Genomic DNA, 17,027 nt, shown 5'->3' with positions numbered 1-17,027 from the left:
GATGCTGCTGGTGCAATTTGTTTTGGGAGCGATAGTAAAGTGCATCTGAAAACTCAAGAAAATAAACTCACTCATCACACACTGCAGTCCTACACAGAAAAAAGTTACGGCCAGCCATAGACGATTGGAATTCCTGCTGAACCGGATGGAGATTCATACTGTGTATGGGCAGGCTGAATGTACCAAGTTGATCAATTAACTTGGGTACAAACAGCCTGACAGATTTACATCCGATCACTAGCAACTGCTACAGCCGTTAGAGATAATCGCGATCTTCTCCCGGCGGGGGCAGCTTCGTCGCTCGAACGGTTTGAATCTCAGCTGGTTCAGCAGGAACACTGACATTTGAACCCTGTGTGGGTAGGCTGAATGTATGAAGTTCATCAATCAACTTGGGTACAACCAGCCTGCGGGAGTTACGGCCGCTATAGCCACTTGCAAGAATCACTGACTCGGCAGGAGGGATTCCCCTGTCAGCACAGTCTGTATCGATGGGGGGAATCATGCAGGAAAGAAAATTTGAACCCTCTATGGCCAGCCTAAGGCAATCGTTAAATGACAGCAGTACACTAGGGCAGCCACCACTTGGCACAAGACCCAGGGAAGACGGCGATCATTGTAGTAGCGTTTACTAATAGTGATTCTCTGCTTGCACAGCAGTCCCACAGGTATGCAAAATGTATATTTACATTTACAAATGTAACTAATAAAAACCATACCTGGGGTTTGAAGCAGTAGTATTTCAGAAGGTGAGAATTGCATCCCTGTATTTTAGAAATGTTTGTTTACAAAGAGCTTTGTGTGCCAACAGACATCCAGGAAAGGCAGGGAGCCAATTACAAGATCAATTACAGGAGCAAGTGGACAATAATATAAAACACTGGAGTTGATTTATTAAAGGCAAACAGGTTGTTCAACTTAGGGGATTTTTTTTTTCCCCCTTTTTAACTTGGTACAACGTAAATGAGGTGAAGCTCTGCTGACTTCCATCATCCAATCACATGCTAGCAAAAATTCATTTTTTTTTTTTATTTCACACACATAATTTGGTATTCTTTGCAAAGTGCATTTTACTACATTTGCTACGCGAAAAGAAAATTCTTGCAAAGTGAACAGTAATAGCCTTTATTAAATCAGACCCACTAACACTGAAAACCAGTTGGGGGGGGGGGGGGGGGGGCGGTAATAACTTTCACCAGTTACGTAAACATTGGCTGCACATGAAAAGAAAAATTTAACAAAATCACTACTATACTAGTAAGGCAATATCTTTCAACAATGCAAACAATCCAAAATTGACTTCTTTACCAAGCTATTTAGACACTGGAACACAAATCACAGTACATTATGTATGCAAAGGTGAATGCTAAACAGCAGAAATGAATCTATTACAAAAGCTATAGAAAAAAAAAAAAAAAAAAATCAACTTACATTTTTCTCTAGTGCCGTTACTTGTGTGATTGTACTCCCCCTCTGCGTGGTTCTGCAGAAAGTCTTCCTCGTCATCTTCAACCACTAAACAAGCAGAAGTGAATTAGTGTGTGGACTGTCATTTCAAGTGCACAGCAGTGACAGAGTACACTGTATCCAGGACAATAGCATGGAAACAAACATGTCATTATGCTCCAGTTATTAACTTGTCACCAATCCTGTTTCAGATCACAAACAGCCCTTGTGTGAGGCTAGCACTGCCAGGAAGACAAAGTGATGGAGATATTACACTCCCTCACTGACCAATCCGACCTCCTCCAAGGAAAATACAACTTCTGTTGTAATCTCATGTATTCTTAAAGCATGAACATAAACCTTTAGCAAGGCCGGCTGCACGCAAGCAGATGTCTCACAAACAGTGGTGGGAGATTCAAACCAAACATTGAGATCTTAACAGCATTTAAAGGGGCTATAAATTCTCCAGGTTTTTCATCTTAATGTATTCTATGCACTAGGGTGAAAAACCTTTGCTGCGGCTGCCCCCAGAGCCCCTCCTTTTTACCTGAGCTCATCTGTTCCAGCGATGTGCACGAGCCCAGCGGCCCCAGATGTTGTCTGTCTCTGTCATTGGATAGATTGATAGCAGCAGGAGTCATTGGCTCCCGCTGCGGTCAATCAAATCCAGTGACATGGGGGGCTGAGTCTCGCTGCCTGTCAATGGATGCAGCAGCGGGACTTGGGAGCATGCCCACGCGAGTGCCCCCAGTGAAAGTGGCTCTCCATGGGGGTACCCTATGAAGATAAGGAGCCAGGAGCGCTGCTGGGGCACTCCAGAAGAGTATTAGGGCTGCTCTGTGCAAAACCCTTGCACAGAGATGGCAAGTATAATATGTTTTTTGTTTAAACCTTTACAATCACTTTAAGTGGTTGTAAATCTCAGACAATAAATATGAACAAAGCATATCCCTCTATAGTGTATAATTGTCTCAATCCAGAGCACCAAGTGTCATTCCTGTATGCCGCTTCCTTCCACTGCCATCAGCATGAGTCATTTGTGACAAGTTTCCTTGACACCAAGACCAAAACGCTGACAGAGGAGGGAGCTCCAGTTGATTGACAAATGCAGATCTGTTCCTGAATGAAGGGGCATGTGTCCCTTCCCTCCAACCAGCTCCCAGAGCTCTCTTCACTGAGCGCTATAGTGTGCAACTTCAGCCCTACACCTCCATTTTCTGACATCGGAGACAAGCTTTGAATGGACTTTGAATGGCTGTAGAGAAGAGAATACTGTAGATAAACAAGAACTTACTGTATTGTAGGAGGATTGGTTTAATCTCTGTGTATCACTTGAGGGTAGTCACTTCACTGGGGTTTATGTAAGGGTTTTCAACCACTTTAAAAAGGCACTATACATTTCTTTGCCTCAAAAGCAACCCCCTGCAATGCAGGCTTTCCCCACATTTGGAAAATCCGCTCCTTTATGTGCAGGATAAGTACAGCTCCTGCTGTACTTCCAGACCACCAAGAGCTGCAGGTCTCATATCCCAGTGTAGTGGCGGTCTCGCTAGCTTCCTCAAAACCAGGCTTCATTTTGCAATAGCCAAGAAAGGAAAGACCAGAGTGCAGGTCTAAGGTCTACAAGACCTACAGTGCTTACGTCTGAACACCCTCGTACTAATACTGACATGTAAACCAGCAAATGAGGGGGGAAAAAAAAAAAAAATTAAAAATTACTAGTAAGGCAGTGTTTTTGTGGTCGCATTTGAGATTTAAATATTTGTATTTGCTCCCCAACACCTGATACAATAAAATCATCAGATATAAGTGTGGAGCATGTGTGATAAAATGCTGTAGAAAGATCGCAGACCGTTGCACCAACAAGATCTGTGTGCAATATGGCTAAGTTCATGACCAGAGAGCCGCTGTCAAAAAATAGGTGCGTGCATTTTTTTATGTGCCCGATCGACCTGTGCAGTTCAAACACAGATGGTGTAAAGGAGTCCTCAAAGTGGATGATTTAAACGCTATCCCTGCCCACAGAAAAAAAAAAAAAAAAAAATGGATGAATGGTTGCACAATCCGGAAGGATGCCAAAATCTTTATTGAAGTGATCAACAAATAAAAGCATATACAGCACAGCGAGCACCAGGAGATAAAAATGTTAGCATGTTTCACGCAGATAATATCGCTTGATTACAGAAATGATTATGTTCTGATTAAGCGCTGTTATCTGTGTGAAATGCGTTAACATTTTTTATCTCCTAGGTGCTGTATATGCTTTTAATTTGTTGATCACTACAATAAAGAATTTGGCATTCTTCCAGAGTGTGCAGCCATTCATCCATTTTTCCCTGTTGATTTCAGGGGCAAGGCAAACAGGCAACTCACCTTTGGAAGCAACATTAGACTTGCAGCACTCACACCTTGAGCGGTGTTACCTCATCATTGAAAAATGCTATACACACACAATACTGTGAAGAAACACAAAATCATACATTATGGACGCACATGAAAAGTCCAAACATAAAAAAAAGTATATGGAATGGTTTGCACATCCAACCTACTGTGGAGCAAGATAACCAAAGTAACCATTCACGAGTCCCTGAAATAGTTCAATCCCATAGATGTAATCACAGGGCATTGGAAATCCTAGAATGCAATATTGGAGCCGGAATGTGCAGGGAATCATTTATATACAGCACCCGGGGATGTGCATCCAACACCAAGGAGGGGGGGGTGAATACTCTTACCCCAAATCGTGGGCGCACACGCCAGTGGGTAAAACAGGCAGAAATGATCCTCAAGGACACACCGCACTTGCCATGATGATGAGGTTCCTGGTAAGGTGGTTCTCCATCTCCAAAAGGCAGCATGGATCATAGGAAAAGAAAAAGGGAAAAAAAAAAAAAAAAAAAAAAAAAAAGCGGCCTCCTCCACATAGTACAGATGAATCCCAGGTTTAAAAATGTATTTAAATTTTTTTTAAAACGTATAAAATCGTACAAACATTGCATCAGATGTGTACATAAAGTGATCACAAAATCGATAAAAAGTAAGCGTGGTGTACAGAGCCGAGTAGGCTATGTACCCGCAATGTTTCGTACGAGAGTACTTCAACTGGGGCAGGTTCACTTTATGTACTGATGCAATGTTTGTATGACTTTATACTTTTTTTTTTATTTAAATACATTTTTAAACCTGGGATTCATCTGCACTATGTGGAGGCCTTTTTTTTTTTCCCTTTTCCTGTGAACCATGCTGCCCTTTGGAGATAAAGAGAACCATCTTACCAGGAACCTCATCATCACAGCCCAAAACTCTGTATCATCGCTGGTCCTTTGGATGCAAGTGTAGACGTACACCAATCCTTCTATACAGGAGTTCCAGCTGGAGTGTGTGTCCGTGAGGATCGTTTCTGCCTGTTTTACCCACCGCCACTGGCGTGTGGGTCCACAATTTGGGGTAAGAGTATTCAATCCCCTCCTCCCTGGTGTTGGATGCACAACCCTGTGTGTTGTGTATAAATAATTCACTGCACATTCCGGCTCCAATATTGCATTTTAGAATTTCCAACGCCCTGTGATTACATCTATGGGACTGAACATGTTACATTGAACTATTTCATGAATGGTTACTTTGGTTATCTTGCTCCACAGTAGTCCGTTTGGATGTGCAAACCATTCCATATGCCTTTTATGTTTGGAATTTTCATGTGAGTCCATAATATTGTATGATTTTGTTTCTTCACAGGATTATTAACATCCATCTATAGTATTTTCAGTGTGCACATTGGTATAAAATGTTCATTTATTTCACCAATATTTTATATTGAGCACTCACTTCTGGATACCTATGCACTTTGTAGCGCTGCATGTTTTCCATTTTTTACTTTTTATACAATTAGTCTTATTGTTGATGCTAGCTGCTTTTCTAGATATAAGTAGCACAACTTTATTTCCACTTTTTTACCTCATCATTGGATCATCCTCATCATATAGTGTATCCCTGCCCACAAACTTGACAATTATATTCAGCATGAATTTAAACAATGGCCAGAAAAGTAGACCGTGAAATTTTTAGTGGCCCTACATTGGTGATCAGTGTAGTGCTCCATTATATTTGTGGGCAATGGAGGAATGCACCATATGGGGGGCGGGCACCGTTTCAGACAGCCACAAACAACATTGGGGTCGGCGGATATGTAAATGTATAGGCACAGTTGGTCCCGTCCCATGCTGGCTGTGCTGAGTGACGTCAACTGTCTACCCCCCAAACTATGCAGGAACCTTGAAGCTGGATTAATCGGCCATTGCTTATTGCCCAAGAAACCCACAGCAAGCACTGGAGGAATCCTAAGTTTCTGTGGAACCTTGGTTGAGAAACGCTGACGGACAATTGCACAGCTGCATGAATCAGTCACCTGCTTACAAATAGGGTAGGGCCTTGTAGTGCAGTAGATCCACACATTGATTAAATGCTACTTGACATTACACCTACACTGAGCAGTAAGCCTTTACATGAGGGCTCAAAAATGCAGGACTTATGGTACCTTGTACATGTCTGTTGTGAAGAGAAAGCCCAAATTACTTTTCTACAATAAAGGAACAGAGGGTTGAAGCATTGTTTGAAGGATAAGTTCACCTTTAGGAGGTTTACCTTTGGGTGAGGTCCCCTTTTCGATGAAGTTCCGCTTTAAGATATTATACTTGAGGATACTTTTTTCTTTTTGGGCTTTACAACCGAATTTAATCTACAGCTTAATGAATTACCTTTATCCCGCTCGAGCTCATCTTTACAGTCTGCATCAGCACATGCATCAAAATACTTCTGCAACGTGTCGACCTGCCTGCATAGAATGTCGCGGAAAGTCTCCATTTCAGCAAGTTTCTCACGTAGACTGTGCCCTTTCTGGAAAGGAAAATCAGCAACAAATGTAAAAGTTCCTCAGATAACACTTAGAAAAGTCAAGTTCAGACAGAGCAGGTGAACACTTAAAATGAACAACTACTCCAGGCAAAATGAACGGCCCTCCATTAAGCCCATATAGGTGTTCACTAAAAAGGTTTTAAACGTAGCAACTTCAAGCAATATTTTTTTTTCTTACACACTACCACCACTAATCCCCACCATATGAAAATATAATGGATGGTCCGATCGGGTCTGCCTGAAAAAAATGACAGGCAGATCCAATCGGTTTGTCCATGTGAAAGGCGCCTTACAGCAATGTGTTGCACTGATTAAAACATAATTGTTTATTTAAATATACTAGCAAGAGATGGATATATCTCTCTATCTATATATTTTTTTTTTTTAACAGAATATGGCAGCTACAACTGGAAGTACATCCAAAGGACTGACCTTGAACGATGATGTAGATGTGGCTGAATAGCTGCTTGCGCCAGACACAAGGGAGACCATTGAGCCATGCCGTCGTAGGCTAGTCTCTGATCCATAACCAGATTCAGACTGAAAGAAAAAAAAAAAAAAAAAAATGACACGTGAATCAAAGCAGCACACAGACCATTAAGATTAAGAAAAATCATTAACCGCTACAGAAAAGTATAGCATTTAAGACAAATGAATGCTTGCAGTATCTTATGGGAAGATGTACAGGAAAAAGGCTAACCCCTCCATGACCAGGGGACATCTTGTACCTGTATCAGAGTCATTTTGGTAAAAGGATGTCACCCTTTCCTCAAGTGTTCACACTCAGAAACAATGCAGTGTTATTTCTTTCTATAACTCCTGACAGTAATTGGCACAAAATAGGACTTGGGCAACATTTCTGCCAGGTGTTCACAAGCTGGGGTTATGTATATTTGACTCAGTCCCCAATATTAGCAGCAACAAAAAATATTTGAAAAAAAATGAGTGCGGATTGCCACTTTAAACAAGCTGCTAGCAGGCTTCAGCACTTCTTGAAGCTTGCTGAAAAGCTGCTAGCAGCTTGCTTACAGTGGCAATCAGCACTCCAGTTAGGATCAGTATTCAACATTTACAAACTGGGGCTGAAAGCTTGCTAAAAGCTCTGCAAATGCTTTGTCAAAGCTTGCTGTTTACACTAAGCTTATGTAAGCTGAACCCCAAATCAAACAGGCCATACACACTTAGGGTGGCCATACAGCAAACCATTTTCTTGTTAGATTTCCTTTAGATTTACCTTCATGTAGTATGACCTCAAATGTTTCTGGTGAATCTACAGGAAAATTGTACAATGTATGGCCAGCCATTTAAAAAAAAAATATAAATTTACAAAGACAAACATGGTACACTTTGCTGCTCTGTGCAGTGGTTTTACACAGAACGGCCCTGATCCTCCTCTTCTCAGGTTCCCTGCCAGCACTTATGGCTCTGCCCCCCCCCCCAACATATATCATGTGCCCACCATAGTTAAGCCACTTGCTTTGGGGGCACTCATGCACGCTCAATTGTGGGTCCAAAAATGCACAGATTGCATCTCAGCCCACCCTCTGCTCCCTCAATGGCTCCAGCTGCTGTGTCTGAGCATGAGGGAGAGAGTCGCGGCTCTCATGCACATCGCTGGATCGAGATCTGGCTCAGGAAAGTTTAAGTGGGGGCCACACAAAAGTTTTTTTTTTACCCGGAGCCCTGGTTCACACTTTTGCGAGGAAGTGATGCAAGAACCCTTTCTAAGTCAGAGCAACTTGAGTCACACTGATTAGAATGGTTCAATTGACGTTCATTGGGTGCAACTTGTCATGCGACTTTGAACTCTCAAGTAACATGACAAGTTGCACCCCATGAACAGCACTGGAACCGTTCTAATCGATGTGACTCAAGTAGCTCTGACTTAGAAAAAGGTTCCTGCACTACTTTTGGTGTGACTTCAACACAATTTGCATTGGCTTCTGTTAAAGATGTTGTCTGCAAGCTGCGATGAAGTCATGCAGGAATGTCGGAAATAAAGTCGCGTGTGAACTGGGGATAATGCAAAAAAAGTAAAAACCTTCAAAACCACTTTAGTAGAATTGCATGTTTAATTTGACATTGTCCAGCTTTGGCTTTAAGTTTTTAAACAGTCAGGCTGAATGATTCTCTTCCATTCAGGAGAAGCCTTGCATTTTTAATCAATGTATACAAAGCTTCCTCTGATTGGCTAAGGTGGAGGGGCAGGCAACTTTATAATTTCCACAATGGCCAATCAGAGAAAGCCTTGTTATAGTGTTAAGTGGACCTGTTAACTTTACCCCACATTACACCAAGAAGCAAAGTCAGCCTCCTTATAGTAGAACATAGGGTGTTGTGATTTCACATTTACCAGCATAGACAATGTAAATCGGCATTTTCAGTACATCGCCTTTATGTAAACTCAACCTACACAAGCCAATTACAAGCAGCACATTATAAAGATCTCAGAAATACTACAGTACCGTCCCATTTTACACAGATGGCATTTTAGTAACTGGAATTAAGTTTATTTATTCTGAACATCAATGTCAAATTAGATATCAGACTAGTAAAAAAAAGGAACTAGTGTCATTACAGTAACAAACAGGTATCTGGATGGCACGCTTGGTCTCTTTCCATCCATGGATATTAGTTGCAGTCCTGCAATCCAACATGCAAGCCAGAGATTTTACTGCTGCACTTATGGTTTGTAAGGCACATCATTAGTAATTCTCTGCAGAAAAGCACTCAGAAATATGAGGATCAATAATGAAAGAAAAAAACTACAGCCAGCACAAACGGCTCTATGACTTAACTCCAGCAATGCCATAAACCAAACCAAGTATGATCACCTAGAACTGGCCATCTAATCCCACTGTCCGCCTGACGTGGAATAGCCACAAATCCCAGCATGACATCAACAGCTGTCTGGGCATGCTGATATTTGTAGTATGTGAACAGCTGGATAGCCACACAATGCACAAACTTGATCTAGGGTGACCAGAAAGAAGAGCTACTAGTACAGAGCTGAGCCAGTACAGTCTAGCAGTTACCTGGCCACTGCCTAATGCCTATGGCACAGACAGTGTGCAGAAAGATCAGTACAGTCCTGCAAATGTCGCTCTAAAACCTGCTGCACTGCGTCACCTTCTCCAGCACTTTAGACATCCGAGGGGCTTCCATAGCACTGCTTCCTCTTTCCAATAGTGATGTCGTCAGACGAAGGCGATGAGATGATGTTCATAAGCCCTGCCTAGCCAATTATGCTGCTTGCCAGGAAAAGAGGACTGGCCTGGCTAACATGCTATCCGAGGGCACAACTGAGACATGCAGGACTCTTAGCAATCTGAATTGGGTCGATAATTCAGAACAAAGACTCATGGGAAAATGCTTCTGTGCAAACATTGATGGCATTGCTGCACAGAGACACAACTGACAAATCACTACATGCATTGTATAGGAAAAATCTTAGGGGAAAGAATGGACTATTAATGCATCATTCACACATAAGCCTTTATGAATCTTTAGCATTTCAGTGAATGTTGGATCTCTGTGCTGCCTATCCCACTGAGATCTGTAGTCACAAGTGCTGAACGAGGATCTTTTACAAGTACATTTAAAAGCCAGTACATGGAAACGGCACTCCTAAAATGAAAGAATACAGTATAATGTAGGTTTCATTTCCAGGAACCTACACACCTCCTATTCGGACAGTCAGAGGTTATGTGCTACATATATTTCACAAAGAAAATGGACCAATTTACTTTGATTTAGCTAATGGTTTTATACTTTTGTTCCCATAATCAAAAATAAATGCTTCAGCAGTCAATGCAAGCAATATACTATGTCATCTACAAAATTCTGCGAGTTTACATATAGTCCAATATATTCTAAACATTAAAGGCTGCATGAACTTTTCATTATGTCCGAGGCGCAGACAGGAAAGTTGGCCGCACACTTTACAATCTCTCATTTAGACTTTAAGCCTACATTCCCACCTTGAAGGCGGGTTTGAAATCGTGGGAGTTCAGCTGAACTCCCAACAATTTCAAACCTGCCTTTCATTGCGAGTTCGGGGATGTTGCCAGACATCTGTGCGGTTTCATGCACAGATATCTATTGAAATCTCCTCCGAAGTCGCCAAAAGTAGTGCAGGAACTACTTTTGGGAATCGGTGCCGTGCCACAATTCGTCATCGCATTGTTTTGGACGGTGCGTTGCCGGCAATAGGCTCCGCTTTAGCATGCCATTTGACATGTCAAAATCGACCCAATGAAGAAACAAAATGACAAGGTGAGACTTCCTAGGAGTTCTGCCCCTGTGAGACGAATTTTAACAAATAAAAAGCCTAATTATACAGTGAGTGTTGCTCTAAGCGCTGGTTCACACAGGGGCAACACGACTTACAGCGCGACTTAGCAAGGCGACTTCAGCGCGACTTCAGCGCGACTTGGGGCGACTTACAAGGCGACTTCAAGTCGCCTCCAAGACAGGCAACTTTCCAGTGGCCAATCAAACTACAATCCGCTCTGGGGGAGGGAGGGGTTTGCTTGAAAAAAACATCTTCTCTTCCTGTGAAGTCGCTTCACTATAGACCACGATCCGACTTGTAGGCGACTTCCATTGAAATCAATGGGTACAAGTCGCCTACAAGTCGCCTTGAAGTAGTACAGGGACCTTTTCTGAAGTCGGAGCGACTTCAGTAGCGTACATATAGACGGCTCTCATTCACTTACATGGACTTTCAGATGTCAAGCGACTTGGGGCGACTTGAGGTCTGACAAGTCGGATCCCAAGTCGCGGTAGTGTGAACCGGCACTAAGGGGGGATGTTGATATTACACCTGTGGAGCCTCCTGTATTGTCCAAACATTTACTTGACAAAACTGTAAATAAGGTTGATGTTGTTCCTGCTGTTGTCATGGATACTCAAGCTCTGCCTATTCGTGCAGTGGCGTTAACTGACGATGCGATGCAGGCGGTCCCTTCTACCAGTGCTGGTGCATCAGGCGAGTCTGATGACATTGCTATGTTATGTAATTTAGCAAAAAAGTTTTCTGCTATTGTTGATAAATTAAAATCTCCTGTTATTGATGTTTATAATGTTGCGTCAGCGTGGAGAGTTGATTCTTCCAAATCTACGCTGACGCAGTCTATTGAATCTAGTACTTTGAGTAATGATTGTATACGTTCTGCTATGTCATCTGTACATGTTCCTTCCACGCAAATTCCAGAAGGTTGTTTGAAAGAAGCGTTGTCATGCGAGCTTTCACCTTAGTATCGCTTGTAAAGAAAAAATCTGGAGTGGTGACTATATCAACATTTTTTTCTTTGTTGCCTTTGTCTCCTGAACATCGTTTTAATAAAAAGGGATGAAAAATTTGATGTTGGGAGGAATGCTTCTGTTCCTAGATCGTTTAACAGTTAGTTACAATCATTTTGTATTTTTGCTAGTGTTTTAGGAGAAAAAAAATATCCTGAATGTTGTAGTGGGCTTTTCCAACATGTTGAGATTTTTGAGGCCTATAAAAATTTTAATGGAAGCCTTTGACCGTTTGGGTTGGCCCTTTCTGTTCGCCACCCTACAGCACATAGGGTTAAAGGGCCCCTTTTTGCGAGCGGTACAGCATCTATACTCTAATCCCACTGCCCAGGTCAGAACTCCTTTTGCCTTTTCAGCCCCGCCTCAATAAGCAACGGCACACGGCAGGGGTGCCCTCTTTCTCCCCTGTTTGCGCTCTGTGTGGAACCTTTGGCAGCTCACATCCGAGGTAATCCAGATATCCAGGGGATATCAGTCCGGGATAGGGAGTTTAAAATATCATTGTTTGCCGATGATATAATTCTGACCCTGACACAACCTAGAATATCCCTCCCGAATTTCCACGCTGAGCTGGATAAATATGGGGCCCTATCGGGCTATAAAAATTAATACGTCCAAATCAGAAGCTCTCCCAATAAATATACCTGAATCAGAAATCACACACTTACAGGCCAACTTCCCCATATCACTGGAAAACTACATCTCTAAAATATCTGGGAATTCGCATTACACCAACATTCACAACTCTTTACCAGGAAAATCCCCCCCCCCTCTTTCATTCTATCAGAGCCATGCTCCTCAGATGGAAACACTACCATCTCTCCCTCTTAGGGCGGATAGCGTCCATTAAAATGACGATCCTCCCGAAGCTACTCTATCTATTTCAAACATTACCCATTTCAGTTCCATACAAACATCTAAGAAAACTCCAAATAGATATACTTAAATTTGTCTGGAACCATAAAAGGCATAGAATTCCCCAATCAGTCCTTATGGCAGCTCGGTCAGATGGTGGCCTCGCACTGCCGAATCTAATTAAATATTACCAAGCTACTCAACTCAGAGCTATAATATCGTGGTCCACTCAGAGGTCCTACAATAAATGGACGGAAATTGAGAAGATCTGGCTGGCCCCGACCCATCCAAATAGCTTGCTGTGGTGTGCGGATGCGGAGGTGCCCCCTGAACGTTTATTGGGAACTATGTCCCAACTCCGTAAGCTTTGGAAAGCACTGCACTCCCCACATGGCCTCTCCTCAGAAAAATCGCTCTTAACCTCCTTTATTTGCAACCCTAAAGTGCCATATAGCCTTACACACCAAATGTCCTACCCATGGTCATCGCGGAATTTGTTCCACTTCGGCAACATAATAGACCCTAGAACACGTAGGCTATTATCCTTCTCAGAAATCCAAAATAAATATGAGATACCACGCCAAGCTTTTTATAGTTACCTACAAATCCGCCATTACGCCCTGACCATAGCGCCTGACCTGCGATTTTCTCCCCTAACCCCTTTTGAAAACTTGGTTATGGCAGGTTTAACTCAGAGGGGACTGATCTCTGATATTTACAAAATCCTGAACGCTTACTCAGTGGAGGCGCAAGGTAAGCACCTCTATATGATCAAGTGGGAGAAAGCCCTTAAAGAGGAACTTTCTATGGAACAATGGCAGGCGATATGGTCCCAGGCAGCGAAAAGTTCAATTTGTACATTGTATAAAGAAAACGCATACAAAATAATTTTCTTCTGGTACATGACCCCAGATAAACTCCATGCCATTTACCCTCACTAGCTCAGATCGATGCTGGAGATGCTCAGGAACCAGGGGTACCCTTCTCCATATTTACTGGGAGTGCCCTCAAATTTCTACCTTTTGGGAAAAAGTACAGCAGTTATTGACCAATCTCTTGGGAAAGCCACTGCCCATGACCCCTAAATTTTACCTGCTAGGTCTATCCCCACTAAAGATTTCTAAAACCAATAAAAAACGAGTGCGCCATATCCTAACGGCCGCACGATGCCTCATAGCGTTGAATTGGAAAAAGAAACCCCCCCTACCCCTGAGGCACTGTATGCGAGAATTAAAGATGTGGAATTGATGGAGAAGATGACGGCCAGGATGCAGGACAGATTGGAAGCCCATGATAGGGTTTGGGAGTTGTGGCGCCTCCGGGAGGATTCTTTATAAACGGACCATTGACTCACTCAGGTGACTCTACCTCTTCTTTCCCTATCCCTTTCTATTTCTCTTCTCTCTTTTTCTTATTATACAAGTTATTTTTGTTATCAGGTATGAGAGGTTCTCTCTTAAAACGCGATATTGAGAAGCAGTTACAACCATGTTGGCTGGGAAAGTATAACTTCTTTGCTATACATTAAGGAAAATATTCCATATACGTGTACCTGTTTGCTTAATACTATGTACCGTACCTCTCTACTACCCTTTAATGTTATATTATATGCAATGTAAACTTTGGTAACAAAATAAAATAAAATGTTATTGAAGAAAAAAATTTTAATGGACAAGCTTGGTATTTCTATGATGAATCCTTTCATCAGAAGTTGGCTGTGCATCATTCTCTTAAATGGGGGATGAAAGATGTTGGTCTCTGGTTAAACCTGCTGTTACCGCAATAACATCAGTTTTCTAAACCAATTGTTACGAATGCTGTTGGAATTCGTAAAGGCTTGTGCTTTAATTTTAATGATGGTCAGTGTAAGTGGCCAGCCACTTGTAAATACAAACACGAATGTGCGTATTGTTCAGGTACACATCCTGCTGCTAGATGTTTTAAAAAAGTGGCTATTAGTGATCGTACTCCTTCGAAGGAGTCCTTTCTTAAAAGCAGTGACTCCCGTGATATTAGAAAACATGCTGCCGTGGCTTATTCGTTACCCAAACCGAATGTCAGCGGAGTTTCTACTTGAAGGTTTTTCGGAAGGTTTTCCGTTGCCTACATTTTCGGGTTCTGGTTGCTCAGTTTATGATAATTTCTCTTCTGTTGATGTTTATGAAGAGGTTTCCGATAAACTTCCTACAGAAATTTCTGCGGGACGTATGGAGGGCCCCTTTTCTGAGCCTCCGTTTATTAATTTTCGTATTTTACCATTGGGTATTACTTCTAAAAAGGAGGAGAATTCTTTTTGGTTAATTCATCACTTATCATACACTGTTGGTTTTTCATTAAATGATGAGATTGATCCTGATTTCTGTTCGGTGTCCAATTCTTCGTTTGATGATGCCTTGGAAATTATTAGGAGAGTGGGCGGTTCGCCTCTTTTGGCTAAAGCTGATGTAAAATCCGCCTTTAGGTTATTGCCGATTCATCCATCAGCCTTTAACTCCTTGGGTATTTATTTTAAAGGAGAGTACTATTTTGACAAGTGCCTGCCCATGGGCTGATCCCTGTCCTGCAGATATTTTGAATTGTTTTCTACCTTTTTGGAATGGATTGTCAGTTTGCAATCTAGTTCAGTTCACTTATTTTATTATCTAGATGATCTTTTGTTTGTTGGCAAAGATGATACGGATGACTGTTTATATTTACTGAGTTTAAGATTATTTGTGAAAAGTTTGGTGTTCCACTGGCACCGGAAAAATTGATGCCTCCTACTCATTGTTTAGAATTTGTGTTACGATAGACACTGCAAAAATGGAATTTCGTCTCCCTATGGCTAAGATGAGGAAGCTTTGTTTTTTGTTGGATTTTGTTCTTTCCAAAAAGAAAATTAGTTTGAAAACGATTCAATCTTTATTGGGCCTTTTGGCATTTACATCTAGTTATACCGATGGGTAGGGTTTTTTTCTAAAAGATTATATCAGGCTATTGTTACTTCTCAGTGGCATTTTATTCGATTAACTGTCTCTATTAAAGAGGATTTATTTGGAAACGTTTTTTGGATTTAATGGTAGTTCGCTGTGGCAGGCCCCTTTTTGTTTAGCTGAAGCTTTATATTTGTTTACCGATGCTTTAGGGGCAATTGGTTATGGCGCTTATTGGCAAGGTCACTGGTCGGCGGATACTTGGCCTGAAGTTTTGCATGTTAAAGGTTTTACGAAGATTATAGTTTTATTGGAGTTGCTACCTGTTGTGGTGGCATTGGAATTGTGGGGTGAGGATTTTTGGAATAGTCGCATTTTGCTTCAGACAACAAAGGCGTTGTCTACGCCATTAATTGTTTGTCTTCAAAGTCTTTACCTGTGATCGCTTTGTTATGTCAATTAGTTTTTCAATGTTTAAAGCTGAATATATGGTTAAAAGCCAAGTATGTTCCTGGTAATTTCAACACTGTGGCTGATGCTTTATCACGTTTGCAGTTGGATCAGTTTCGTGCTTTGGTACCGGAAGCAGACGAGGTTGGTGCCCCATCCCCGGATTTCTTATGGAACTTGATCTGAGATTCATAAGTTCGGCTGTTCGTAATTCTATAGCTAAAAGCACGTGGGCGAGTTATGAAGCCGCGTGGTCTCTTATGCCCTGTACACACAGTCGGATTTTCCTATGGAAAATGTCCAATCGGAGCGTGTTGTCGGAAATTCCGACCGTGTGTGGGCTCCATCGGACATTTTCCATCGGATTTTCCGACACACAAAGTTGGAGAGCAGGAGATAAAATTTTCCGACAACAAAATCCGTTGTCGGAAATTCCGATCGTGTGTACACAAATCCGACGGACAAAGTGCCACGCATGCTCAGAATAAATAGGAGACGAAAGCTATTGGCCACTGCCCCGTTTATAGTCCCGGCGTACGTGTTTTACGTCACCGCGTTCAGAACAATCGGATTTTCCGACAACTTTGTGTGACCGTGTGTATGCAAGACAAGTTTGAGCCAACATCCATCGGAAAAAATCCTAGGATTTTGTTGTCGGAATGTCCGAACAAAGTCCGACCGTGTGTACGGGGCATTAGTTTATGTGCAGGATTTTTGGGAACGTTTGGTTTTGGCCTTTTTGAATTGTCTTGTAATTATTCTTGTTCCCGTGTTCAAGTTATGTGGCGTTTGGTTTTTTTTTTTTTTTAAGGGGTTTTCCTTCTTGTCAGTTTTTTTTTCGGTTCAACAGGCGTTGAAAGGTTATTGCAATCATAGACTGCCTATTTCCTCTGCTCTTTCTGGCCATCTGTGTTTGGCTACTGAATCCATTTGTTATTCACCTTACGAATCAATGTTATTCAAAGCGGCGTTTAGCCTTTGCTTTTTCGGGGCTTTCAGAGTGACGCAATTAGTGCCTCGTTCTAATAAGGACATGGCAGGAAAAAAGTTGTTTTTTGAGGATTTATTAATGGGTACTGATTGTTTAAGTATTTTACTTAGCTGTAGCAAAACGGATCAATTGGGTTTAGGTCGCTGGATTACGGTGAA

At 41.9% G+C, this 17,027-nt stretch overlaps 1 protein-coding gene across 1 annotated transcript in view; it reads right to left on the bottom strand.

Annotated features, from left to right (window-relative positions):
* Positions 1–17,027, bottom strand: part of CERT1 (ceramide transporter 1) — a 153,798-nt gene that overhangs the window by 49,339 nt on the left and 87,432 nt on the right. The window contains exons 4-6 of the mRNA XM_073624057.1: positions 6,790–6,897; positions 6,201–6,339; positions 1,432–1,515 (exon numbers count right to left, since the gene is read on the bottom strand). Coding sequence (XP_073480158.1) covers positions 1,432–1,515; positions 6,201–6,339; positions 6,790–6,897 — 331 coding nt within the window. The remainder of the gene's footprint in view (positions 1–1,431; positions 1,516–6,200; positions 6,340–6,789; positions 6,898–17,027) is intronic.

Source organism: Aquarana catesbeiana, linkage group LG01 (assembly GCF_042186555.1).
Source record: "Aquarana catesbeiana isolate 2022-GZ linkage group LG01, ASM4218655v1, whole genome shotgun sequence".
NCBI classification, from domain to species: Eukaryota; Metazoa; Chordata; class Amphibia; order Anura; family Ranidae; genus Aquarana; species Aquarana catesbeiana.
The sequence above is the reverse complement of the archived record's forward strand: the minus strand, read 5'-3'. Positions and strand labels throughout refer to the sequence as shown.